The sequence below is a fragment of the Centrocercus urophasianus genome, unplaced genomic scaffold (genome assembly GCF_019232065.1).
Source record: "Centrocercus urophasianus isolate 14NV4802_14NV808 unplaced genomic scaffold, USGS_Curo_1.0 seq_38, whole genome shotgun sequence".
Lineage (NCBI taxonomy): Eukaryota > Metazoa > Chordata > Aves > Galliformes > Phasianidae > Centrocercus > Centrocercus urophasianus.
Genome location: NW_024884955.1, coordinates 5,977,527 through 5,989,654, shown reverse-complemented (window position 1 = coordinate 5,989,654; position 12,128 = coordinate 5,977,527). Strand labels below are relative to the sequence as shown.

Here is a 12,128-nt window from a genome sequence, read left to right as displayed (position 1 = left end):
TGAATAGCCTGATTTGTTGACAAAGAGAATGAGTGATATAATTGCACAATACAGCTGTAAACTGAATTATTGAACCTACTGAAGCACCATAAAACTGATGAACTAGAAATTAATATTGTCTCCAAATCCCAGGCAGAGAATCAGGCCGGCCACAGTCCTGCTTGCTATACAAAGTGAAGGGCAGTGCTGGTAGTGCCATGGAGCCCAGGCTCTGCTCTGAGATCACTCTTATGACTGCTGCTGTTTCTGAAATCTCCAACCCATTACAACCTTTCTTCCTCCTTCCCCAGACCAAGTACCAAGGTGCTCTTGGGCTGTCATTATCCTTTACTTGGTTTGTCTCATCATGAGGATGATCAGCTTCCCACCCCTTTCTAGAGGTGCCTGCAGTGTAAGGCTTTGCTGAGTGTGGAGATCACCAGCACTAACAGTGAGCGTCAGCAAACGCAGCACAGCTCCTGCAGTTGTGCTGTTAGAGACAGCTCACTGTGCAGCTCCTGCCTTAACAAGGGAGATGAAAGCAAGCAGGGCCCTTGGATTCCTTTCACAGTTTAGCCCTCTTCCTTCACTGTGGCTCTGCCTTTCTTGAAGTCTGCGGTAGGTAACTGAGCAACTTCCACAAGATCTATCTTCTCATCACAAAGCCACCATCTCTGGTGACAAGGAGCTATTCCATTCTGTCCATCCCCCTGACTGGGCTGGGGAACCTCCAAATGACAGAGGCTCAGTCCTGAACAGAGCGTTCTGCTATTGCTGCAGCCACTAGATGCTGGTGTGAATGCCCAAGCCAAGAGATGGGCCAGGGCATAACAGCCATCCATCAGCCCTTCTTCTGCTAGGCAATACCCCCAGAAGTACCTGCTGCATATTTGGGGAAGAATTCAGTATTCCCTTCCTCTGCACTGCAGTCATTCACATCCCTACCAAGAGCTCTGCTGAGCAATGGCATTTCCAAGAGACTCCCTTTTGAAGTGGTACAGAACATGGAGTCCTTGCGTGGCGTCTTCACACTCACAGACAAACTCACAAAGGTCGGGATGTTACTAGAGGAAAACTAAAGTTTCTTTCTGAGGCTTGCTGCTAAGGAGAATTGTTTGGTACCAAAGGAAATGTGTAGGTTTCCTGCTCTGACATTTGCTTTCATATCTCAGTTGAACTGTGGGCATTGTCAAGCATTTCTTTTGTAAGTGCATGGATTAATTAGCTGTAGGATGCAATACATGTCCTGAGAAAAACATTTTGTGCTTTCTGATGCTGCCTTTAATGTACAGCCTTTGGCAGGAGGTTTTCAGGAACGTTCTGGTGACTCATCCTCAGGGTTGAGCCTGCAGCCCCATTTACCTACATGGGAAATCAAACCATCCTGCTAGTGTGTGAGTGGTGTTTGGTGAATCAGTTTCTTTGAAAGGAAATCTCATCCTTCTAGAAGATGTTTAGTCTTTAAGGCAGGCCTTAGTAATCCATACAAGGCGCAGCCTTCTTTAAGGACAGCAGTGATTCTCCCCCATCCCACTGAGGAAAGGGTGGGCGGAGATGGCCTTCATGTGTTTGCAGGGCATCAGGGAGGATGAAGGAGCTGCCAGAACAGATCACAGCCCCAACCTCAGGAGGGACATAGGAGATGGCAAATGAAAGGAAGGTGTTTTTAGTTTGCTTTTGGTTCTCATTGCTCGAGCCTGTTAGCAATAGGCGACAAATTACATGAATCCCCTGTGCTGAGTCTGCTTCACCCGTGACAGTAATTGGGGAGCGATCTCCCTGTCCTTATCTCAACCCATGAGGTTTTCTCATTGTTTTTCTCCCTGCTTTGTTGAGGAACAGCAGTGAGAGAGCAGTGTGGAGGTGCTGAGCTGCCTGTCAGTGTGAAGCAGTGTCAGCCATGGCACCCTGTGATTCCAGCATCACAGAATCACCAGGGAGGGATGGATTCAGCATGAGTGGCTCTGGGAGGCTTGGCAGTAGGTTAGATCACCATTCAAAGGGGCGACACCTCTAAAAAAATAATGAAAAGCTCAAGTCAGAAGCAAAGAACAGAATGTATTGGGATACCCCGAAGTCTCAGAATTCGTGGATCCTTCCACGCTCGAGCACTCGACGTGAATTAAAGGTTTCAATACAGCTCCTGGTGGAAAAAGTGCTCGCATCACCACTGGCACTAATTGGCTCCCTTGTTAGCAGCCTCAGAACTCAGGCAAGGAGCAAAGTGCCATCCTTCCCAAATCTCTGCAAGGCCCAGCAGCTGCGGGATGGCTGGAGGCAGAGAAGTGTGTCCTGGCATCCTAACCCTTCTGAGGATCCTATTGTTAGACTTCACTTTCCAGGCCTGCCAATTTAACATGAAGCTCTCTTAAAATTTTTTTGTTTGTGATGGAAATGTCACCCTGACGGATTAATTGAGCTGTAACGTATGCAAAGTAATGTGAAAAAAGAATGTGGTTGCGTTTGCTGGTGTTAATGCTGCAAATAGGTGCTGCTGCCTGCAGTGATGGCTGTCTTGAATGCTAAAGGATCGCAGTCCTGGGTGAACGAAATGAGGCAATTTAATGGGGAAAAACATCATTCTCAGCTCACCTACAGGTGAAGGAAGGAGAAACATCTGGGAAGTGGTTCTGTGGTGAGCGCTGTGGTTCATCTATCAATATTAATAATAACACATAAAACTGTGACTTGCATATTATCTCCCAATGAACAGAAGACAGAGACTGAGTTCCATGTAATTTAATTTCAATTAGTGCATCGGAGCTTTTTAAAGAATGGACCATATATTCTTCTACAGTTACTCACAGACTATTAAACACAATGCAGAAAAATTATTATGTAAATGAGAATTATCTTATTGGCTTTAGTATCTTTCTCTCTCTTCCTTCCCCAGGTAATTGGGTAGGTAGATGTTGGGAAAAAACAGATGATGGGAAACGTGAATAATGAAATCTCTGCAGTGCTCTTCCCTTCAATGCAGAAGCCCAAAATATATGTGTGTGTCAGTTTAATTTAATTTGCCGTTAATTAGCTTAAATAGTATTCTTACCTTCCTTAGCTTTTGCCGTGTTTCTGTCCAGGCTCTCATTAGGCAGTGTGATGAAGCAGGAGCTTGTTCCACATATGTAAGTGCCTATTTACATTACAAAGCTATTCCTAGCACTGCTTGTAGAGGAAATTGAAGCCTTGTCCACAGATGCAGCTGATGGGAGAAGGGAAGCAGCACCTTGTTTTCACATGCTTAAACCCCAGAACATTAATTCCCAGTACTACCAAGACCAGAATTTAAAATAGAAAGTACAGAAGCATCCAGCAAATAAGCAGGCATGTGGCTTTCTCCAAAGCAAAGCGGACTCTTTATCCCTCCTGCCATTGGAGGTGAGGTTCATCAGGTCCCATCCCTGCAGGTCACTGCCTCTGTGCTCACAACTCATGGCCAGCTCAGCAGCAATGGCTGAGAAGAGCTGTTGATGTTTTGATGTTGGTATCCACCATGGTTTCGTAAAGATTAAGTTGTATCTCCACATGGGGTGATCAGGGTTATTCATTTATGCTACTGAGAACACTTGCCTCACCTGGTCTGCCTGCAGCCCCAGGAATGTGCCTGTGTTGCTCCAAACCCCATCTCTGCATCAAAAACATCTTCCAACACAGGGCACTGGGAGAGCTAGCACGATGACCTGCCTTGCCTGACCACCTTATCCTGCCTCTCCTACTATTCATGTGCTCTGTGGGGTCCTGGTCACAGTGTAGGCTGCTGGAGCCTCCTGCCCTCTATCTGGCTTCTGCCTGTTTTTTGGCTCTACTCTACCAGCTTATGCTGTTTCCAAGCAGCCCAGAAGACCGTTGCAGCAGATGTCTATACAGTCAATTTAGCACAGGTTTGATCCTCCTCCTGGGACCAGAGCATCAAGCCTTGCAGCTTATGCTAAACTCTTGCCTTGGCTGGAGCTCTGCAGGGGAGAAAACCCAAGCTTTGATCGCAGGAGCTGCACTGACAAGCTGTAGGCAGGGTTTAGAGCACTCCAGACCTCTTGGCTTCTGCTTCCTCTCCTAGTGTCAATGCCTCCAGCCATCACACAGCAGTAGAGAGACTGTCTGGTTCCCCATCTCACCCTGGGTCTGCTTGGACCACCAGAGGGATGACTGTAAATCTTCAAAGAGAGAGCAGCACACCATCCTGTCCTGCAGCACTTGTTGCTGGGTATCTACACTCAGGGTGGAGAGGATCTCTTGCAATAGCTGTGTCTGACATAGTACAAAGCAGCTGTGATGTTTGAAGAAGCAAAACCTCATGTTTGCTTAGCAAAGTGTTGTCCCAGTCCATTAAGAGGCTTGGCCTTGCTATGCACTACCACCATGGATGGCTTTGTAGGGCAGATGGAGATTGAGGTCTCCCCAGTCTCCCCTAACAGCTCAGTTGTGAGGATAACCTGCAAAGAGTCCATTTGTTCAGGCTGCCCTGTGATCTGATTTCACACTCCATGTTTAGCAGAGCAGCTCTTTCCCCTTGAGCTGCGTTATGTGCTTTGCAGTTACCTCTCTAAAACGACTTAGTTATACACTTGGTACATGTTGTTTTGAATTCTCTTGAAGATCAAGGACACTACAAAGCCAGCAAGATAAAATTAGCATCTGAGATGTAGCCCTTGCCTGGTATAAGAAATGCAGATCATCCTCACTTGCAGTGAAGGCTGGAAGGTGAATTTCATTTATGTCGTCTTTTCAGTAGACCTAGTTCTGCCATCCCTATTTGTTTTGAGTGTCACCACAGCCCATAAGCTGTCCCAGCAGCTTCTGCAAGGCTGCTTCCAAAGAGAGGTATCAGGCAGCAGCACGGCTGTGGAGCTGGACCCTCAAACTGATGAGAAATCACTTTGTTTTAATCAGTTCTCATCTATTTGTGGTGCAATCAGTGGATGTTTCCAGGAGTCAAATGGGAGCAGTAAGGCTCAGGTCCATTTCTCTCAGAAGTCAGTGCTGTGTCCAGACTGAGACTGTAAAAGGCTGTTGGACGTGAGAGCACATGCAGAGCACAGGCTCAGATGTGACCCTGAGAAGTGCTGTGAGATGGGAGCTATTGGGAGCCATTGGTGCACATTGTGAGACATGCAGGAGGCATCTGGCTGCGGTGGGTAAGTGCTCCCTGTAGGAGGAAGCAGAGGGTGCTGAAGCACATTAGAGATGAGCCTGGCAGTCTCTTGGAGAAGCAAGACCCGTATTTTCAAAGTGAGATTAGGTCACCGTGTGGGTCATCCCTTCTAGTGCACCTCTTCCTATCTATCTGCATTCACTTGTGAAATGCCCCGCTGTCTGTTTTCAAACAAGCTGAAAATGGGCAGTCCTTACAGTGTGACTTTGGTCCCACCAAAGCTCAGGGGTGCAGTATTACCTTCTCAGTCCAGACCAGGGGGCAGCTGCACATACAGAGACTGAGTCGAACCCTTTGGGCTCTGCAGTCTTCCAGCAGGTCAGGTGTCAAAGCATTAACCCCAAGCAGCCAAGGCTGTGTTTGAATCTGGTACTTCCTAATCCTTTAACCACAGAGGGTCAATCGAGTTGACAGAGTCAAAGGGGCAGGGAGGTGGACAGACTGGAAGAAGAGCAGCAAAGCTCCTGGGAGGCGTGGATGGGTTTTTGGAGGGGACAGTCAGGATTAAGAGACCTACTTTCAAAGCTGTTAAATGCTTGACTGGTCATCCAAGAAGTTAAAAACCCTCATATTCCCCCTGAAGGAGGCACATTTTCTGTCTCTGAGCAGACATTTTGGAACAATTCCAAATTTTTCCATGGTATTTGAGATTATTTACTGAGTAAGCCCTAAGTCGAGTCATCGACTAGCATAAATGGGTGTCAGTCCCTTGATCTTCATTGATTCCTATCCATTTATGCCAACAAAGGATTATTCTTCCAAGAAGGTGGCTATGAATATCCGAGCTTTAAAGGCAAAGTTGTTTTAATTGGACTCATAGGTAATGTGTTTCATATTTCCCAAGAGAATACTCAGTAGGATGCATTCAAATCCACTTGCAGAAAGTTACTGACACACTTAAAAGTAGGTGTTTCTGGGAACATTGCTGTCATTTCTGCTAGTGTATCTACAGCAAGCCAGCAAGAAGCAATGCAAAGGCAGTCCATCTAGAACCACTGGCACTGTCATCCATGCAATAACAACCAGGAGGGTCTCAGTAACATCATATGCAACCGCTTTCTGTGTTAATGAAGGTAATACTGTGCATTGAACTACAGATGGATGCATGTCACAAACTTCATACCTGATCCAGGCTTCAAGCTTGGGCTTTCAGATCCAGGATTTTTTTGTTTCCCCCATTATAGAAATAAGAGTGCCAGGAAACTTTAACCTGGGGCCAACTTCTGCTGGCAAGTTGGATTGAGGCTGATGCCTTGCTACTTTTCAGAATACACCAGAACACTTTGCCCTTGTTCAGAAATACCCAGACCATAATGCAGAGGAGGTGTTCCATTTGTGAAACAGTCCTGCACTGCTGCTGCTCATAGGGCACTGAAATAATGAAATGAGGACCCAAAGGAGAGAACAGCATAAGCTGCCACCATGAGAACTTGCTGTCCCAGCATGACAGGGACTGTAAAAACTGATGAAGTGATGATATTATAAGGATTTCTGCTGCTACATTCAAGTATTTCTTTCCTAGGGAAAAGGATAAAGTCCTCACAGACTGTGGATGCCTGGGGTTCCCCACACGGTGGTAAGTACCTAGCAGATTTGCTGCCTTACCGCTGGGGCTAAAATATCCAAATAAAAGACAGCCAGGAGACAGGCAAGGCTTGGGATTTTTAGTTGTGAAATGCATAGAGAAATAAGCAGCCATCGGTTCTCACAAGTTTGCTTGCTCGCCTTCTCTCCCTCTGCTGATATCTGTTGGATTACCAAAAATAGTTTAATCCTATTGTTTATTCTTGGTACTCGGGCTCCATCAAAGCCACGCAGTGTTGTGCTAAGCACTGAAATGCATGAGAGGGCCTGTCCCCAGAAGGTCAGTAAACACAGGAGATAGGAGAAATAAAAAAGGCAGTTTCAGCAGCATAAGGAAACAGGGAAATGACCGTGATTAAAAAGAAAGACTGTGAAGAGAGGGATTGTATTTCACCTCTCCAGCATCTGTGTCCAACAACAACAAAACGTTTTAGTTGATCCCCAAGTAGCCATCATTTGAAGCCTCACACTTTTCTTTCTGCTCCTCTTCTACATTTCATTATGTTTTCAGATGAAAGTAAATTACTGCACTGTGTTTTTTCCTCTGCTGCCAACAGATTGTTTCCCTGCTCATCCTCAGCCCCTCGGCACGCAGCGGCAGCAATCTGCCTTTCATGAGGAGGGCTGGGAGAGCTCTGCATCCTCACAACAGCTTCTCCTCCAATGCTGGGATTGATGGCAATCACAGTGAGTCCCCTTACCTGTCCTAATACAACATGCATCCGTGTGTGGGTACACCCACACATCGCTTTTCACTGCCTGCTTTCAAGCTGATGTGGAAGCTGTAGGGAGAAGATGAATGTTATTTGCCAGTGAGGTCTACTAATTACAGGACATGATTTTTAGAAAAAAGAAAAAAAGTTGTTTTCACTTGCAGGCTTTGCAATCTGTTTTGAATTAGGAGACACTCAGGATTAGAAAGTGTTTTCTTATTAGAACAAATGTCATAGATTTAAAATCCTCTTCATTTAAATTCCTCCTGACGTTCTTTGGCTCGAACAAGAGAGCTCTTAATGTCCATTTTAATTAAAGCATTTCAGTGGGATTCCAGCTGGGCAGCAATGGCAGCGGGTCTCTCACAAGTGGATGTGGCCCAGCTGAGAAGGGGAACTCCAGGGTGGGAACTTCAGCAGAAGCCATCTCTTTTTGTTTTGTTGTTAAGGAGAAGGACTGAGGGAAACGCAAATTAAGGTCTGCTTAGAAAAGTGATCCCACACTTAAGAAGGGCACAAATACAGCATGGGATGCGAGGCACTGCCTGCAGATGCTGGGTTCTGCAAAGGGCTGCTGTATGCTTCCCTGAGCCACCCTGCTTTTCTCCCCTTGCTGCCCTACCCGTGTGCAAAGTGCCAGCAGTTAGCAGGTTTGCCGGCTGCAGGCTTTAGCATCCCACCTCTGCTGTCAGGTTTCTCCTCTTTTTCACCCTCTGCCCCCCAAATTTCTCATTTCCACTCAGTTCTTACGAGAGCAATACATAAAGCGCTGGAAAATGGAGCATCGTCTCAGCAATTTAACATTGGTTTCCTATAATATGGAGGAGGAAGAAGAAAGCATACAGATGGGGAATTGGGTTGTTCGGTGCCTCAGTACTCTTCTTTCCCAACCCAGATAGCACTGATGCCCTCCTTTTCTAGGACCAGGGAGGGACACTGAAGAGGGAAGAAGCCCATCCCCATCTACTTCTGTGATCTCAGGTGCAGTCAGGACTGGAGAGGGACCAGAAAGCCATGAGCCAGCAAGCAACCTGAGTGTTGTACGACCAGCATGTCTCCATGAGCAGTATGTGCATTGAAAGAGAGGCAAACTGCATGGTCATTGTCTCATCAGTGGAAATCATACAGCTCCAGTAAAGTCAGAAACTTTGCCTGGGTTCACACCAGCACAGTGTCATGGATTGCTCTCTCATTCATTGAGCGATGACTAAATCCAGAGACAGTTAATAATGAAAGACTATTAAGATAAGATTTAGTCTTCACTGTTCTTATGCTTCCGTGCCCTGCCATTTGTCAGGCACTCAAAACAAGCACATGAAACATCAGCCCAGGAACACTGCTGATCCCTGTCCTGGTGACAGATCTATTGGTCCCCCCCAATGGAGAAGAGCTACCCGTGCAGCCATGCTTGCCACACGCTACCAGCACTTCTGCTCCCTCCCTCAGCTCTGCCATTGAAACCCATCACCTTCACATTACAGTTCATAAAAATTTACTGCTATTAGAGCTGGGCAGTTTTCTAGACCAAAAAAGCACAGTGGCCTACAACGAATTAAGCTTTCTGAAAAGAAACGTTCTCAGCTCAGTTGTTTAACCTCCCAAATCTAGGCAAAGAGGTTCATTTTGAATGGCACTTCACAGTGACATTCTTTATGTGCTCCTCACTCCCCACCACGCTCATTGTTTTTTGCTCTCTTTAGAGAGAATCCTGTTTCTGCTCTCACGTTCACAGCTTACGAGTTGCTGAGTATGTTGGTGAGGAGGAGAGAGTGTTTAAGAGTATCTTTGGCGATGCTAAGAAAACACATGAAAATAAGTGCAGGTTTTGTTTTCAGCCCATCTTCAGCTGCAGCCCTCCCCCATGAGGATGGCTGTGTGCATACAGCAGGGCCACGCCACAAACAGCTGCTTTTTGAGGTGCTGCTCGCTGAGTGTTTCTCTGTTAACACGGAGTTGGATGAGCCCCTGTTCCACCCCTCTCCAACCCATTTCCAACATCCTTTTATTGCTTTTAGATGGGATGGAAAAAGAGATCTGGCAGCACTAAGTTCCAAGGTCAGTGTTGTTCACCTGCCTCTGTCATCCCACTGAGCTCACAAATTGGTGTTAACACCTCCTGCAAAAAAATAGAAAGGAAAAAAAAAAGACATATGGAAAGAGAACTTTGCTCACACTTGGAAGCAAACCCATTGCTAAGGCAGACCCTGTGAAGCATGACTCCAGCAGGACTGCAAGCAGCAGGCAAAACCCAAAGCCTGTGCAGTCCAGCTGTGGTTCTCAGCCTCTGCCAGCAGCCGAGCAAGAAGGAATGGGCAACATCTTCTCTTTAAACAACACAGAGTGCACATATATTTTTTTGTTTGTCTTTTATTAGGAATCCACTTTTGCAGCAAGTTAATTTATTCGTGCTCTTTAAATAGCTGCTCAGAGCAGGGCTTCCTGGTTTGGAAAGCACAAATTACTGAGGACCCTCTGAGACTGCACCCCAGCCCAGCAATTCTCTGCTGTGGGATTCATAAAATCTATTATTGTTGCTGCAGATCGGCCACGGTGTGACTTTGGAGAAAATTCTTTCTGTGTTGACACTGTTGCTTGTTATTCTTTCTGTACTGGCAGAACAAAATGAAAAATTTATTAAAAACTGAAGAAAAAAAAAGGAAAAAAAAGAAAAACTGAAGAATAAAAAAAGAGAAAGAAAAAAAGAAAACCACTGTCCTTTCTCTAGCTCCCTGCACAAAAATCAAATGTAGGAGACTGAATAGGGCTATGGGGAGAGTGTGGTGAATTAATCGTCTGAAGGGCTCACAGCCATGCACTCAGCATCCAGGACAAGCAATCCATGTGGACAAAAAGAAGTGCTCACCTCCTTTCTAGGACACAGCTTGCTTTCTTCAGGGGGTTTCAGCAGGCAGTGACCACTTAGCAGAGCTCCAGCAGCCATGCAGCCCCAAGCAAACCCCCAGCTCTGCAGCTCACATTTCCCTAACCACCCATTCTTGCCCATGCTGGGGGCAGATGTGGATGAGGAGCATTATCTGCTCTTCTACATCAAGATCCCACCCTACACCATGGGTGCCATTCCCCTTGGGGCTGGTGATGACTGTGATGTGGCACAGCATCCTGGCATCCAAGTTGGAATATCAAGGGCTGGATGGGGGTCTTTGTAAAACAGTGACACAGCAGATGGGTGGCTGGGCTCCAATGGGCACAGGGTGGGCTGCACCACAGTCCCTTGCAACTTGAATTCTCCTGGGGCTCTGGGGATCCTCAGTCTTCTTCCCAACCCTGCTGTGGGTTTGCTGTGCAAGGCTGTAGTTTTTTCTTCTCATGCTGGGTCTTGACTTCCATGATAACCTCTGCAATACTTTCCCACTCCGTGAGGGTGACAGACCTCAGAACTCACACCTAAACATTTTTAAGAGCTAAAAAACAACACAGCAAAACATTTAGAAGGCTCTCTGCTCAGGAATGTCACAGAGGAAGTGTAATTCTTTTTGTGATCAAGAGGCTCAGCTTCAAAAGCATCCAAACTGCAGCTCTCTGTGGGACACCTTTCTGCAGGGTTATTAATAAGGAATAATTGTTTTAAGTGCAGAAAAGTGTGTGTACTCTCCATTCCCTTCCAAAACCCCTGCATCGTTTGTCCTTAATGAATAATGAAAGATGCTTTTGTATTGCTTCCCACCCATCATCTTTAAAGTAATTGTTAAGCTGTAATAAATAAGACCTTAAAGAAAGTCAGGTAGAGCTGGTTTAGAAGGAAGTTTAATTCTGGACTAATATGAACAGCACCTGCCTCTGTAGGAGTGCGGGGATGTTACAGGGCTTTTGGTGGTGGTGGCTTTTGCTCAAAAAGCTGAATTATTGCTAAGTGATTCTGAAATGCTGTTGCATAGCTGCACAGAGGTTTGTAGATGCACTTCCATCTCCCAGGGGGGGAAGCTGGCAGCTGCCATGCCCAGGACACGCACTGCTGCACTATCTCTTCCCCATGAGAGGCGATGTGCCCTGGGAAGGGAAGCCCCAGCAGGAGGCTGTTTGCTGTGGAAAAGCCAACACGTGCTGCTGGGAAACTGGTGCAGTCGTGTCTTTCCCTTCGTGGCGGTCCGTTCTACAGGGGAAGAGCTGAAGCTTGGATGGGATTTGGGGTCCTTGCTACGGGAAGGACACCGAGATGCTGGAGTGAGCAGAGAAGGATAAGAGAAGGCAAAGGGACAAGGAAAAGAGCGATGGGGAGCAGCTGAAGGAGCGGGGCTGCTCAGCCTACCGCTACCTGACAGAGGCTGCTGTGAGGTGGGGTCTCAGGGGAGATGGCCTCGAGCTGCAACGGGGTGGGTGTGGGCACGAAAGAGCTCCTTCCAGGAGGGATTGGGGTGGGTGAGGTGGTGGAGTCGCCAGGCCTGGAGGTGTAGAACTTCAGTGAGTCCGTGATTCTGTGAAACTCTTTTGGCAAGAAAACACCTGATCGCTGAGATCAATCTGTGAGCACGCGAAGCAGCCGAGCAGAGCATAGCCGGTGAGGAGGAGGGGACGGGAAACACCCGAGCACCGCCGGAACCGCTGTCGGACACCTCGGGCTCATCCCTGGGCGGCGGGCGGAGCCGGGCTGCGCTGCGAGCACAGGGAGCAGCGATCCTCGCCGAGCACCGGGGCGGCAGCGCAGGCAGCGCAGGCAGCGCAGGCAGCGCAGGCAGCGCAGG

General features: G+C 47.2%; 1 protein-coding gene across 5 annotated transcripts in view; it reads left to right on the top strand.

The window, feature by feature from the left end:
- Positions 1 to 12,128, top strand: part of RALY (RALY heterogeneous nuclear ribonucleoprotein) — a 131,091-nt gene that overhangs the window by 10,129 nt on the left and 108,834 nt on the right. For 4 of the 5 annotated variants that reach the window (XM_042832528.1, XM_042832532.1, XM_042832530.1 and 1 more), the window contains 2 exons: positions 6,654 to 6,707; positions 7,273 to 7,402. In XM_042832528.1, the coding sequence (XP_042688462.1) occupies positions 7,379 to 7,402 (24 nt within the window). In that variant the 5' untranslated portion in view covers positions 6,654 to 6,707; positions 7,273 to 7,378. The remainder of the gene's footprint in view (positions 1 to 6,653; positions 6,708 to 7,272; positions 7,403 to 12,128) is intronic. The other variant, XM_042832533.1, reaches the window with a different exon arrangement.